At 40.5% G+C, this 15,961-nt stretch overlaps 1 protein-coding gene across 15 annotated transcripts in view; it reads right to left on the reverse strand.

The window, feature by feature from the left end:
* The window catches only part of DAAM2 (dishevelled associated activator of morphogenesis 2), a 207,324-nt gene that overhangs the window by 9,868 nt on the left and 181,495 nt on the right, over positions 1 to 15,961 (reverse strand). For all 15 annotated transcript variants that reach the window (XM_040697627.2, XM_040697625.2, XM_046938818.1 and 12 more), the window contains 6 exons: positions 14,826 to 14,932; positions 14,196 to 14,284; positions 13,281 to 13,449; positions 11,364 to 11,471; positions 9,920 to 9,980; positions 5,699 to 5,830 (listed from right to left, as the gene is read on the reverse strand). In XM_040697627.2, the coding sequence (XP_040553561.1) occupies positions 5,699 to 5,830; positions 9,920 to 9,980; positions 11,364 to 11,471; positions 13,281 to 13,449; positions 14,196 to 14,284; positions 14,826 to 14,932 (666 nt within the window). The remainder of the gene's footprint in view (positions 1 to 5,698; positions 5,831 to 9,919; positions 9,981 to 11,363; positions 11,472 to 13,280; positions 13,450 to 14,195; positions 14,285 to 14,825; positions 14,933 to 15,961) is intronic.

A 15,961-nucleotide genomic window follows, 5' to 3' on the forward strand; every position in this document is an offset into this window, starting at 1 on the left:
CAGCTGCCTGAGCACACAGAAGTCACAGTAGGTGTGCAATCTGGAATCTCTTCTCACTTAACTTGTGGTTAATCCCTGTGAAAACTGAAAAAAAGGGATAAATTAATAGCAATGATTGGAGTTAGCAGCTAGGAGGAAGGCTTACTAGCCCCACAAGGGTTTTCTAGTCTTTTAAGTTAGGAGGCTGAGGAGGGGGTCCTTGCCTGAGGACCTTGGATCCTATGTATATGGAAGTCTTCATTAGAGGGTGGTGTCTTCCGCAGATGTTCTGCACATAGCCTGCCACCCAACTGCCAGCACCAGCTAATTCTTGCCACACTGGCAGAGGGGCTTTTGACATTGTGTCCTCACTGCCACATAAAGGAGGAAAAGTATTGATGTGCTGGAAGGACCAAGCATCCTGGGAGCCCTCCAGAGACACTCATAAATATAAAGTGTCTACAACAGACACCTACGCTTTTATTCCTCCTAATGTTTCTGCCATCACGTGTGGTCTGTCAAAGTACCAGTGCAGGAATGAGGGGCAATCTGCTGCACAGTGTCTAACAGCTGCCCTCCTGGCTCACGGTGCTCCAGGCAGAGCAGCACAGAGCAGCCTTAGCAGTTCTGAGCCTCAGTACTCTTTTCTGCTATCTGCCACAAGGTTTGTGTGACCCTGCACGAGTCACTCAGCTGCTCCAAGTGCAAATTGCCTCCCTGTATAACACTACATAGTCTGCAAAATTGGTAGCTCAGTCCTCATGCACACACAACACTTGCCCCATCTCTGAAGGCATTCAAGGCCAGACAGAATGGGGCCCCGGGCCACCTGAGCTGGTGGGTGGCAACCCTACCCATGGCAGGGGGCTGGAGCTTGATGATCTTTAAGGTCCTTTCCAACATATGCCATTCTATGATTCTACAATTCCCAGAATTTTGTGACGTGCTGTAATATCACGGAACAGAGTTTGAAACTTGCTTATTCCATAAGTCATTTGGGGACAGACGACATGCAAAAGCAAGATGGAAAACTGTTTCAGTGGGTTTTCCAATGTAATAAAGGATGGTATATCTTTTTTTCATTAAAAAATTCATTTCCACACCATTAGGGCCCCCAAGCTCCATGACATAACAGGTCCATAAGATCAGTGCCAGCTCTGCTTCCTCTGCCAAACTTTCCACTGAATTCATCCCTTTGCCAAAGCAAATCGTTTAGACAGTTGTTTATTTTAAAAAGCTATTTCATCAAGGAGAGAGAAAGCGGGACAGCAGTGTGCACACTCTTGGTTCTGCTTGCCAACGAAATGTTAAACAGTGGCAGAAGAGCTCGGGAAATGGCAGGAATGGGGTTCTGTGAGGAGGAGGAAAAACAGCTACAATAAAAATTTCCTGCTGTCTGTGCCATCCACTATCAGTGAAGAAGCCAGTGCAAAAACGAATTATATCATGCAATATGAACCGTCTTCTCCAGACAAGTAATCCTGAGTTTGCTGTTGCAAAGACTCCAATCCTGTATCAAGGCAGTTCAGATAAAATTCTGCTCTCTGTCTGGGGCAGATGCAGATCAGTTAATAGAAGGAGAACCACTAATCTCAGGCAGGACTGTACCCAGCTCTCTTTGCAACTTTACATCTCTAAAAGGATTCTCCCAGGGGTTCAACGGTGACTCTGGAAGTGCTATAGACACTTCTGATATGCTAGATTTCATCTCGCCCTGAAACATCTGCAGTTCTACACACAGAAGCTACACAATTTATTTATCAAGTGGTTGTTTCTGACGGCAGGCTGTAGTGCCTGCCCATACACACACCCTGCCCTGACTTTCTCAGTCTCCGACCCAACCTCTTCCTTATCCACCGGCCTCAGAGGCTGACAGAAAACACCAGTCTCTAAAAATGAATGACTGAAGTGCACAGTAACTGGCACTCGAAGTACAGTATTTTGTTATTTTCATGACATTCTGCCATTAATGGCTATTTTCTTAAATGGATTTTGGCTTCCACTGCCTTGCCGCTCTTCAAAACAGTTACCACACGTGCTAAACTTATTAAATACACGTGCAGATTCTGAACTCGAGTCTCTCCCATGATAAATATAAACACTCTGCCTCACAGTAGATGTCATGAGAAAATCTGGAGATGGACACTTTTCCTACCCTCCTCATCAGCCCTGCCTGAACTGAAACCTCCCTTGTGCCTCTGTAAAGCAGCTTAGGCTTGATTTTCAAAATGAAACCCCAGCCCCCTTTGGAGTCATGCAGCTATGACATGACTACCAACTACGTAGGAATGATACTAACTCACTAAGCTGACAGTTTTTCTAGGAGGATCCAAAACACTTCACAAATGGGTCGGTTATAAACCTCACACAAAGTAGAAGAGTTTTAAAGCAATAGTTATGTCCATATCTGTCAGCATTCAAGGATACTGTAAAGTTTCATGTAGGGCAAATGTCACTACATTCAAGTAAGAAAATAAAATTCACACAACAGGAGGACACTGTTACTCCCCTTGGACACTTTCTTTGCTTACTCACAGGAAACTAAGAGAACAATTTTCACAAAAAAATAATAATAAAAAAAAATTAAAATCAAGCTTTTTTTTTTTTTTTTTTTTTTTCCTGAAATGAAAAAGTCAGCTTTTTGTCTGCTAAAACATGTAAAAACTGGTGAAAGATTCCAGGGCTGAATTTCACTTTCTTCTGCCCACAACTTCCAGTTTATGGGAAATGGCAGAAAACATTATCCCTTGATCTGATCTATATATTCCTTTATAAAGTGGTACTGAAAGTGAGAAAAACACAAAAAGAACAAGAACCAGCTGTGTTAGGGAGCCCATTTAAAAAGTCGGTCTAAGTTTTCAATCACTTCTTAACTACGCCATCTGTTTACTGCATGAAGATAAGTATAGTTACAAAGGTTCTGCTGCAAACATGCATGTCTGCATCTGACAATCTGGCCCTTTAAGTTTAAAATAGCCCTTCTTCGTCATGACCACTAGCAGTAAATAATCCTGTTTAAGAAAGAAGGCGAAAGGAAGAAAGGAAGAAAGGAAGAAAGAAAAGCATTGAGTGGAATTGTGATAAATATCCTCCATAGAGAAGGTCAGTACCACACCTTGTAATGGAGTGTTTCTAAAACTTCAATACTGAAATAATTTTTGCCTGTACTCAATATTCCAAAAATAAAAAGCTTCCCAGGTTTGAAAAGATAATTTGTATTGTTTTAAATGCCAGCTGAGGAAACATGGCTCCGATTAACTCATGGCAATCAATTAGCCACATCTATTTTTAGAAAGATATCCAACTCCAGCTGTTAAAACTAGGACTTCATTATTATTAATAAATCTGTGAACCAGACAAATTCTTCCTGGGCCCCTTTAGATGTTTTTAAAAGCCCTCCCTTTCCCACTACTTTTTTCTTTCTATTATTTGCTTTGCTTTGAGAAATGAAAAAAGAAGAGGATAATCAGATGTCTTAGTCTCTCTTTTCCTTTAATTGGCTACTTACAGCAGGTTTCCATGGTAAAGAAAGAAAAAAAGAAAAAAGAAAAAGAAAGAAAAAAGGAAAAAAAGAAAAAGAAAAAAGTTTGTGATTCAACAAACGCAGAGAGACCACTGAGAATGGAAGATGTTACAGGCTTTGCAAAGCACATCTGGTTTGTTGAAAATTTTCTGGTTTTTTTTTTTTTTTTTTTTTTTCATTTTTAAAGAAACAGAGGAAAAAGAGGAAGAAGGGAGGGGGAAAATAATATGAGGCTAACATGAGAAATAGCTCAGCATTGGTAAGGACAGACAGTTCCCTTTCAGGAGTCCAAAAGCAGCTTATTGCCAGCGTAAGAGCCAAAGTCATAGGTTGAGCAGAAGTTGGAAAGGCATGCATTCAAATACAGTGAGGAGAAGGTAGAGAAACATTTCCTAAGCATGTTATAGTCATTAAAGTAAAGCATCTCCTCTTATTGAGGGCTTTATGTTGCCTATGGCTAAAAAAGTGTGCAACAAGTTCCAGACATATTGGTCCATCTGCAGGGAGACTTTCTGGTTATTTTTAAAGCAAAAGAACACAGTTTTTCTGCAAGTGTCTGATCAAGGAAAGCAGAACTGCTGTATGATGTGTAGCATTTGCTGGTTTTTATCCCACAACTGACCTCATAAATAAAATACATTGGGCTTTAAGCCTCAGTGTGTCAAAGAAAAGGATCACATCTATCTGTAACATCAAACCAGAAGCCAAGGAGAGAGAGTCATTCACTTCTAAAAATGTGCACCTAACTGTAATGAAGTTGAAAATGTACCCAACCATAAAATAGAAGCCTCCAAAGCATAGAAACATGGGTTTTTCTCAGTGAAGGTGTGGAATGTAAAATACTGGTTTTGTGATTATAAAGCAAGTACAGTGTGAACATTACTATGTTGGAAGAGGTTTGAACATTCTCAAGCAAAAAGATAATAATGAGAAAATGAGACATATTATTCTCCACAAAATTTTGTCACAACACTAGCAAGTGTTATATTGCCCAGCTTTTTCTTCAAAGTGAAGTAATAACTACTGCCCAACGGCATTTGCCAGAATAGCTAGCTCTAGCTGAGACCCTGTAGCTCCTGTTGTTAGCAGCTGCAAGTCAATATTACCAAGATTATCTCTACAGAAAGGAAATGCTCTGCAATTCCCAAATGACATTTCTGCAGAGTGATCAGATGAATAAAAAGTCTTAATATCCACATCCTTGGCCTGTATTTTGTCTAACCTTCAAAATCTAAGGCCTAGCAATGCAAAGGCACAGGTTTCATTAATAATGCAACAGGTCCCTTAACACTGCTTATGTATCCCTGCAAGGACTGACACCAGGAGTGGAAACAACTCAATCCAAAAGAAATAACACATTTGCTTCATGAAGCCAAGCACTTTCAACATGCCAGCCAACAAGGGTAGATTTGCCATTACATACCGTTTACTTTAGAACTTGCTCTTCTCTAAACATTTTCATATGCTTATAATCTTTTCCTATAAATTCTTCCTCATTCAACTGAGAGACAGAGGGGTTAGTGCCAGACTCCAATCATCAGCAGAGAACAAGCACCTCCTTAGCTGTGCAAATCTGGTAATGGAGGTGCAGACAGTAGAAGTACAAAATGATCACAGCAGCACGTGAAGAGTAACACACACATGGTGCTGGCTCTGTGAAAAGGATTCAAAAAGGACTGACAAACCATGAATGTTTGGGATCGCTGTCCTTGCAATGAAATACAAGCAGTGACAGAGAAGCATAAGCAGAAAAGATCAAGTATTCAGGGTTATCTAACTACCCAAAGGTGCACATTTAAAAGAAAGAAATGAAGTGCAAATGGTCCCAGCTGAATGAGCAGGGTGGGGTGGAGGTCACTATCACTGATTACCAGAGGACCTCTTTTGAGAGATTGGTTAAAAGGCAGTCCCTTCAACATAACAGCACTGACATCACCATCACAGTTCCATAACACACACGGATAACATTATCTGTTAAGGTAGATTAGCAACAAGTGAGTAAGAGCACTGAATGTTCTCTTAATCCTAAAAAGTGGTGTAAATTGCTACGGATCAGATTAGAAAAAGATAGAAACTTCAGCCTAAAACACCTTCAGTGTCTATTATCATTTTTACTCCATTCCCAGTATCTAAAATTCCTGCTTTCACTTTGATGCATGCTTTTGTCCTAATCAATGCTTCAAAAGGTATTCATACCTTGTCTCTAGCATCATTGAGGAGGTCTTCCAACTCTGAGAAGCTGAAACTGGCAACAGTGATGAAATCACTCATGACGGGAACAAACCTGTCCCCTGATTCCCGTATGCGTCTCTTCTGATAATCCAGCTCCTGAAAGAGAAGAAGTAAAATATACAGACAGGCAATCATCAAAGATTTCTCACTAAGAAATAAGGGAATGGGGAAGCCCACATATTTCACTCAGTACAGAGCACGCTCTGCTTCCAAACCTCATGCACTAATTCAAAATTCTAACTCAGAAACCCATTTCTCACTAAATGCATGGTTCTGACCTTGCAACATGAGACAGAAGCCTAACGTGGGAAGAAGGAAAGCCTCAGTTATGGTTTCCTATATCCTAGAGTAACCACCACTCCCACAAAAGCCACCAATGTGTTGAATTTCTAAAGTAATTTCAGTATCAATTACTTGAAATACTGCAGATGTTGTTTCTCTTTTTTTAATTTTGTTTTGTGTTTTATTTTTCTCTGCTCAGAATGACAAATTCTGTGCAGAATGACAAATAATAAGGAATGTAGGAGAGCTGGAAAATTTTAATCGTGAGTTTCTCTCCATCTTTTCTTTGCATGGTGGCTCAAAAGTCTGTATTCTTCAGAAGTGTACACATGTGTGCCTAATCTATAGATTGTGCTTCCTAGCTCTGGACCTCCTCTTTAGTTCTCTGAAAAGCACTGTCTGAGCAGCAAAAAAGATGCCAAAATTGGTTCCATAATGGAAGAACAAGCTGGAAAACAACATTTGTCAGCACCGTGCTTAACCAGTAAGCATTTGCTTGGATGTCACAAAAGTCATGGATTTATAAAATGGAGCCACAGGAAACTAAACTTTGTTTATCTGCTACTAAAATATATATATATAAATAAATAATTATTTCTGGCTCAAGTTCTTAATATTAAGCCAAAATTACTGATATTATCCCTTCCCATACTCTACGCACCGCATTTGTGGCACTGAAAAAGCTACAAAGCTTCTGAAAATGACTAAATTCTAGTAAGACTGGCACTCTCCCATGTCTGTGCTTGGTTTGTGTGCAGCCAATGGTCTCATGGGGACAATGAAATGGCAGTCTGCTATTTTATTCTCAGCTGAATAATCAGTGGGAATGATAAAGCCTTGCTTTCCCTGTAGGGAAATCAGCATGAAACAACAGGTCAAGTTATGATCTGACCCTCTGTTCCCTTTGGAAAAAATATTTTTGTGCTGGCTGCAACTTCAGCTACATGTATGTTTGGTGCTCTGTGTTACTGGCCATCAAAAGCCTGGTTCACAGAACCAAATGAGTGGTTTCATAAGAATTTATGCTGAGAAACACCTTGGGATTCGCTCCGTGTTATTGATGAATGCAAAGAATGACTCCAGTCACTGACAATCTAAAATTAGATGGGCTATCTCTAGTCTTCTGACATGAGTTGGAAAGAGAATGTAACCACCACAAGAAAATACCACAAGGTAGAAAAGCAGCAGGAAAAACAATGAGTAGGTGTCTAGAGAACAATCCACATTAAAGAAGTGCTGCCTCTCCTGATTTATATTGCATCCTCTTTTCCACTGTTTTTTCTACTACATCATCAGAGTCTGTCCCAAGAGCACTACTCTATTACACCACTTTGCAGCGTATTGTCTCTATGCTACAATCCCTCTGAACTGGATCTTACAAATACAGGAAATGACATCTCACATGCTTCTGAGGATTACACAAAGGCTAACTGTAGCTCAAAGTTGCTCTATCCACTCCTCACCATTCTCCCCAGCCCTCCACTCCCTGAGTAGGTACGTATAGTAGTTCTTCTATCTTACACACACTGTTGAGATCTATAGCATTTGGGACTGCTATGAGAGAGCAACGTTTTTCAGAGCAAAATTAAGACTAGGTAGTCTAATCCTCAATTTCAAATTCAGTCCTTCCCTGCAGAGTAATTCCTCCAAATCAAAAATGCCCACGGAAGTAACCAGCATGATTATGTAATCAGCCCAAGAGTGATGTCAGCAAACAAGAACCCCTTCTGTACCTTCTAGAAATGGTCTATATTAGTCATAATAGTGTGACAATAGATGCTAGTACTGCCCTTGGTGGTCTGGGCTACCGCCTCTCCAGATGTATGAAATGATTCAACATGGCAGGGTGTTCTCAAAGCATTGGTCATAATCTCCTTGTTGTATGAGAGAAGGATTCCACTGATACAATTCAATGCCAAATTTGGAGAGGACCAAAAATTACTTAGCTGTCTTTTTGAGAGCATTTTACACAAGGTAATAGCTATGTGAATGTCTTAACAAAGGAATGAATCTTATTTTTACTAAAAAGCTGCAAATCCAGGAAAGCAAAAGGTTAATAATACCTTTAAGAACATCTGACTGTGAAACTATTTTTAGCTTTTTATTCTTATGGGGCCTTGAAGAAACTTCTCAGTCACTGGAGCCAAGGCTGTGGTGAGAACACACTGGACAGGAATCAAGAATCGCACCTTTCCCTCCTCCCCCCTCCACCTGACAGCAATCTTCTATTGTTGCTGTAGTGCTGCTTTTTACATGCCAGAAAACCACAAACTGAGCAAGCAGACTGGGAGGTGCTGGCAACCCCAGATGATAAATATCATGGCAAGAACAGTAAGGGGGGAAGATAGTGATTGAATGGGAAGAAAGGTTGCCCACTGAACCCCTCTATAGGAAGGAGAAGAAAAATTGGCTGTAAAGGCAGAGGACAAATAACCCAATCACAGAAAGTAAAACAGAAGTAGGTACTCACATTTCAACAGGGGGGCTTGCCTGCCTCAGCCAAAACTGGGCCTCTCTTCAAGTCATGAACTTTATGTCAGCTTTCACTTTACAGGTACTTTTAATTCCCAAACATGGCTTCTAGTGAATGCAGCAATATCTCTTCCTATTGCTGCTTTCTCCCTTATCCCAACAATCAACGTTTGGAAGATTTGTTTTTTCCCAGGAGGCTCACTGGCTAATTAGGTAATGAACTGTTGGAGACAGTCAAACAGCCTGGCTGGTAGGCCACAGAACTTTTTCACTGCCCCCAGGATTCAAACCAAACTCAGGCCAGGCGGAAGGAAAATTAAGTCATCACTGCCTGTCTTATATCAGATCTGAAGGACTGGAGAGCCCTGGTTTAGTTTCTTGTAGATAGGTAATCATTTCACAGAAACCACACAATAAGATTCCCTGCAACTAGTCCCCTTGCCAGTAGTTCCACAGAAGAAGCTGCAGAATGAAAGGCAAAGGCAGCGATGGACACTTGCTAAAAAATAGAACATTCCTCTGGGATGGCATTGTTACACTGTGGCTAGGACATATGGAAGATGCCTTATATACCTTCACAGAGGGGAGGCAAACACTTGAGACTGCTCAAAGCCACACATGTATCCATGGCATAAACAAGAAGCAGATGTGGGAGTTCCTAGCTCTTGCCACCAAGTAGGGTGCTCTTGAACTGTGCTCTCCTGCCTCAGGAGCCTTTCCCCAGGAACAAAATGAACATTCTAACTAATAAAGTCTTCCAGACAGAGAAATCACAGATGATACATGACTTTGTGACTCCAGGGAGCATTCAGACCCATGCCTCAGCTTTAACTCCTACAGTTCAATACAAACAACTGCATCTATACATCATTTGTACTGTTCTCTACTGAGATGAGATTCTCTGCACCAAGTACAGATTAAACACAAGTAAGTTAAGTCCAGTTAGAAGGTTTTCATTAATTTTACTGAGCAGGTACATTGCAGCTTTGCTTGACAGCTCCATTCTCTCATCTTTATCTAGTGTACTTTCCCAAGGAGTGCAAGGGATATATCAGGATTGTATAATACAGCGCACTACCTGTTTACTAGGACTCCAAGAGACATGTGAAACACTTGCTCAGCAGTCATCCATCCCCCAGAAAGAACGAGAAAGAATTTTATTTTTCCTTCCAGAGCATGCCGTTTGTCAAACTGTCCTTTTACTCTCCAGGCTGAGATCAAATAAGCTTTTCATTAGGCTTAAGTCTGCTAAGATCATCAGCAGGAGCTCCACATGAGAAGCTTTTATTTATTTTTTCTTGGTTAATGCATTGTGGAATGGAATGGAACTGAAAAAGAAAGCCCACTTTCTCTTATCATAAAATATATAGTGCCCCTGATTCTGACTGTGATACTTTACATATGGAACTTTGGAAACCTTCAGATACTTACAGCTTCAACAGCTTTCAATCCGGTCTTTATATTGTTGACTTCCTTCTCCAGCTCTACCAGGCTGCACAGGAGACAGACACGGAGGAAATAAAACAAAAAGAGCAGTGTTAAACAGGAATACAGGAACTGTGCAGCAGAACAAACAGATCATTGGCCCACCAAATCTGGTATCCAACTTCTGGCACCAACCACATCACATGATTAGAAATGAGCAGAAAGGGATCTGTTAGTGTTCCGTGTTTTTGTATGAGATGTAAGAAGATGCATGTCCTGCTTGCCTGTGGTCACACTAAAGATAGGGACTTTCATGGGAAGAAGCAGGAGGTTGCCCTCAGAATATCTGCCCTGTGAGCTGAGCCTGACCCTCCAGCAAGGAACAAATGCCACATTGGCAGGCTGGCACAGTGTGGGGGTCCCAGCTTTAGCACACGCATCACTGTACTCTCAGATCATCTCTACACACTACTCATGAACCAGACAACTACGAAGTTCTATTAGCAATGCATTTAGATGAATTTTTTGTTTTCCTCATGGTCCAAAGTACCGCTGATTTTTTTCATCTGCATTTCTACCATATCAAAGTCTTTGCAGGCTCACATTGTAACTGAGCATGTAACCCTACTGTTAATAAATGTTTCTCCAGACACAAGTGGTGTACCGATCTGCTGCTTGGCATACACAAACAAGAGCTTTTCCCTAAGGCTTGTGTGAAGAAAAAGGCTTTCCATTTTCAGTTAAACAGTAGGTAGTTATTTTGCAAGTCAGCAGGTATCTTCTCTACATATTTGATTAGAAGTAGATTACACCTCCAAAACAGTAAGACCTTAAAGTATGAACCTACACTTATTTTTCACCTGTATTTTTTCACTTGTCTTTCAGTAGGTGGTGTAGCTGGACAAATAATATGCAAAGACCCACAGTACTCTGGAAATTAAAAATGTTAATATTTTAGGGGATGCCTTGTGTATTCACTGTCGACAAACATCTGCAGAAGTGAAAAAAAATTACTGAAATCTGTGCAGAAAGCAGGATCCCTTTGACATTTTTGTGCAGAAGTTTGAACAACCTTCTTGAAAATGGCTAATTTAGTCTCTGTACCTAGCTGATTCTGGATTAGAAACAAACCAAATAATCCAGAAAAAAACCACCACATGACATAGATTAGGAGCCAAAGAGTACGGTGAGTGAATTACAGTGACCAGTCTAGTTACAACATCTGATTTGGAAACTGAGTACCTATTAACATGTCTGAGTAAAGCAGTCAGTTTGGTTAAGCAAATTATTTTGGACCAGAATTCCCTGCTGATCTACATTTGAATAACATCAAAGATGTCAGCAAAGGCATTGCAGGCATTCAACAACAATGAAAAAAGAAATAATCATTAAGCTAACAGAAATCACTGTGATCTTCAGCTCTGGGAATAAGCAGTAGGACTGGACTTACTTGACTTTTGCTGCTTCTGGAAGATGCTGCAATTCAGTCTGAATATCTAGGATATCTGGATAATTCTTCTCAAAGATCATAATCAAATAGTGCAACAGTGTAATGTTCCTAAAAAAAAAAAAAAGGAAAAAAAGGAAGCTCGTCATAAAAGGGAAGGGAAGATTGTGACAAATGAGTGAAAAATATTTGGGCAGGAAATGTAATTGACTGCGGAAAATAAGCAATAGATCAGCAGTTAGCAGCTCTGTTATTGACAGAAAAGCATCTTAGATTAAAATATATTAGTCCTTTATGAACCATTCCTACTAAAACCCCAAGTGCCTTGATTAGTTCTGGGATGCAGTATGCTTCCAGTCATCTCCACAGATAGTATAATGGAAAAAACACTGCACAATACGATATACTAGTTATTCCCATATACTTCAGAGAATAAACAGACATACTAAAGTGACATTAACTAAGAAGGGAGAAGTGAATTTTTCTCAGAGGTAACATGGGAAAGAAAATAAGAGTTAACTAAGTAGAATAAAAGATTCTTGGAAGTCCAAAGATGCAAAGAAGATTCCTACAGTAAAACAGCTGTATTCAAATAGTCAGGTGTCCCGATAAAAACAACAGCTCAAGCTGGAGTGGAAAGAAATGAGATCTAGGAGAGATGTAGGAGCAGGTTTAAGAATTGTAAAATAAATGCTGAATTCTGCATCAGTGAATTTTGTATGTAGAGAGAGCAGTCAGCCGTAAAAGCTACTTGAAGTGGGTGCTGTTTGGTTAACTGACAGGAAGATAGCAGATGGCCACTGTTTCATCAAGACCAGAGCCTGGGACATGGAGAGAGAATCGAATCTACAGAGGGCATTTAATGTATGGAAAATTGAGTCAAGCTACATTAAGGCAAAAAAAAAAAAAAAAAAAAAAAAAAGTTCAAGATTAGCTACACATGTATTAGCCTCAGTATATGGAAAGGACATCATGTTAGTCAAAACAGAGTCTTGTTATTTCAAACTCTAATAGGTAGCAAAGAATTTCCTATGGTTTCTTGCCACTATTATTCATTCTGTCATAATCTGAAGTCATTTCACCATAGCTGTGGTCTCAGCAGGTCTCACAGTTTGAGGAAGATATAAGCTAGTATGAAGCAGTATAGGAAATCTCCAAGGAAAATCTTAGTACTGCTGAAGTTTGAGGGTGGTATTCTCTCCCCAGTCATAGTTGGTTTAATTTCCAGAGCCAGTATGGGGATATGAAGCAAAACATGGGGTAACACTATGAAGACCTGCAGCCCATGTCCATAAACAGTTAGCTCCGCTATAAAATAAATAAATAAATAAATAAATAAAAACCAGCTATTTTCCTTAGCTGCTCTAGATACAGCCAAGGTCAGTCTCACTGAGCTATGACTTGTAGTTCTGTTGTAGGTAAAATTCATGCGAGTTTTTGCATCAGAAACATATTTCCATGTTTTGCAGGACATGTAAGACTGTGGTCAGAGTTTTTTTGTGTTTTCTTTTTTGCAAAACCATATTCATAAATCTTTGGTATAAAAGGCAAATTCCATAGAAATCCTCCTCCTCCCAAACTTATTCCAGTGTAATACTACATTTTGTCATCTTTGTATAGTGTTGCAGAAACCCAATCCAACAACAGATGTACACTGTCCAAAGGAATGGCAGAATTTGAATGCTTTGTTATTAACTCATCTTAAATGCTTCAGGATACGTTAGAGTGAAAAGCACTACCTAAATGCCAAATAAGACATGGTCTAGAGAGTAAAAAAACAAACAAACAAACAAACAAAAAAACCAAAACCAACCAACCAACCAAACAAAAAAAGCCCCAAACCAAATACACTCACTTCTGTTACTATGTTAAGAGGTGCAGCAGCACAGTTACTAACTCATTTGAGGCCTTTCAGCCTACCTGTCTATGCTGGACTTGGTGTCTGCAATTTTGTTCAGGCTGGAGACTTTGAAGCCATATGCACTTCCTCTTTGGCCCTTGTTCATGTAATTGCCAAAGGCCAGAACGACCTCCAGGAGTTGCCTCAAACGTTTGCTGCGGATGAGTTCTTTGGATGCCAGGAGAATGGCTTGAAAAGAGACGAGAAACAAGCAGGTTATTGTTGTTTTTAACATATTTTTGCCCATCATCTGAAAGGCCCAAAGTGCCAATCTGACTGTTGCACAGTAAATGTTACAATGTAGTCTGTTCATGGATGGTCCTTCCCCCACCCACCTTCCCAGATGCAAGACAACTGGAAGGAAGATACACCTCCTCATTCTGCAGGACACTCCTCTGACCCCAGGAGTAGGGCTGTTCTCCTGGGCCTCCCACACTAAACACAGGCAGTGGGAACAGGGGTAAAGCTAGAGCTCATCTGGAAACGCAGAGTGGAAGATTCTCCTCCTTCTCTGATAACTAGGAATGCTGCACAGAAGCCATGGCACTCTTCTTCTAAGTGACGCATTTTCACAACATCACTGTTCTGAGGCACCTAACCCAACTGCTCCAAGGAGATGGGAAGTGCAAGGACTGGGGGTGAGAAGGGAAGGCTGACCTGCACAGAAGGGCCATGGAAGCTTCTGTCAGTTCAGCAATACCTGGTAGCACACTGACACATGTCAGGTCACATTTACAACGTTAACAACAACAACACTTTATTAAGTCAATGGGCGTAAGAGCATCACACAGAATTTGCTTCCCAGTGCATTGCATGTCTTGGACTCACTGGCTTTACAACCACAGCACGGATGCAACAACACTTCCTTTGAAGAAAAGCCTCTTTTTACCTTCCTTGCCCATTTATCCAGCTCCTAGCAGAGCCTTTAATCATACCTTCTACTTTTGGCTTTGCTTCTGCCAGCCTCTCTGGAAACTTCTTCTTGAAGAATAATGCTTGGAGTCGCTGCTGATAGTGGTCAATCCTACACGAAGGGTAGAGTAAAATCAGCACTGAACTTCAACCATATTTTGAAGCCCTGGGCCAGTGTGCTGCCTACATAATCTAATGGCTGAATGTTGAGACCCAAAATATCTATGCAAGGGATTAGAGACATAGTTCAAACACCTAACTCTACTTAATCAACACTGTTAGAAAAATGGAGAGCCTGAATGCATGAGTTGCAGGTGAAAAGGAGCTCGAAGAACTCCCACTACTTTCAAAACATAGGAGTCATGAAATCCCTTTTTCTGTGAACAAAGCTAGGCAGAGGAGACAGATTTCTGCTTGTCATCAGGGGATTGTCCTTAAGTGACAGCATGGAGAGTGTTTATTATCAATGAAAAGTTTGCGTAATGAAGAAAAACATTTGTAACATTGGAAGGCTTCTGGAAAATGCAAAGTATAATGTTGGCCCATAATCTCTTGCACATTCCCCCTCAGTGCCAGATGATCCATTTTTAACAACAATTACAGGTGCTTCCAAGAAGCCCTCAGTGCTTTCTCCCATAATGTATTGAACAGACCTGCTCATTTCAAAGAGGAAACGATCTGCCCGAGCCATGCGCTCAATTTCATGTTTATGCTCCTCCAGCAAGTCGGTATCACTCTTTTCAGGAACGAACTTCAGCAGCTGGAATGACAGACACAAACCAAACACCAAGACAAGAGTTTTATCTGTTACCACTGGGAAGCATTACTTCGATTCAGCCATGTGACTGTAACTTCAAGTGCAGCTGCGGCTACAAAACTGACCTTTTCAAAATATCTGCTTGCTGTTGTGCCTTTGTCCTTCACTGACCCTACTGGATTCATTTTCATCTCCAAAGGGGAATTTCCCATTTCTAAATCCTAAAGGCCAAGTACGACTGCAGCTTACCCAAGGGGAAGTACAGAAAGAACTCTGATTCCCACAGCACTACGCAGAGTGTAGAGTGGTGCATACAATAACAGGATGCACCCCAACCAGTGTGAACTACTCCTTGTGCGTATCTTGGAATGCACACAAAGCCCCATCTATCTCTCTCTTGGGTCCGCCCTAATCTGCGGAAACAATAAACAATAACCAAGCCACTACATGCGTATCTGACACTGGCTGCTATTCATATGTTGACCTTAAAAGCTCATACTTTGACAGATTTTTGACATATCTAGTGGTAGCTGTGCTTTAGTTTGGTTATAAATACTGCCATGCATGCAGCCTCAGTGCACACCCACAAGGAAAAACCTGCTTGCAAGAAGCATTTTGCTTTATACCATTTCTTTAATATTTCATCCCACCCCTCAAAAGTGTGGTACTCAAAGGTGTGGAGCATCAGAAGTTTGCAGTGACTCATAAAGCAGATGCAAACATTCAGTTAAGATGACAAGCAGGCTATACATTTCCAAAATGGAATAGCTTTTTGTATATGATTAAAAACAGTGACTGCATAAAAAGAAGTAATTATATTTGTCACAGAGGTGAGAATTGTAACATTTTGTGCCCTCCCAAGGAATTTTATCATATGCAACTCTGATCAAAATATCATCTTTCATCTTCTATAAATGGGAAAAATGAGGGAATGGTCTTTTAATTGTTTTGTTTTGCTTTCCCTACAAGCTACGTAGTGTACAAACTGAGGACAGAAGTCTCTCAATCTCTTTCTAACCATTCTAGTTAGAA

The sequence above is a fragment of the Gallus gallus genome, chromosome 3 (assembly GCF_016699485.2).
Source record: "Gallus gallus isolate bGalGal1 chromosome 3, bGalGal1.mat.broiler.GRCg7b, whole genome shotgun sequence".
NCBI classification, from domain to species: Eukaryota; Metazoa; Chordata; class Aves; order Galliformes; family Phasianidae; genus Gallus; species Gallus gallus.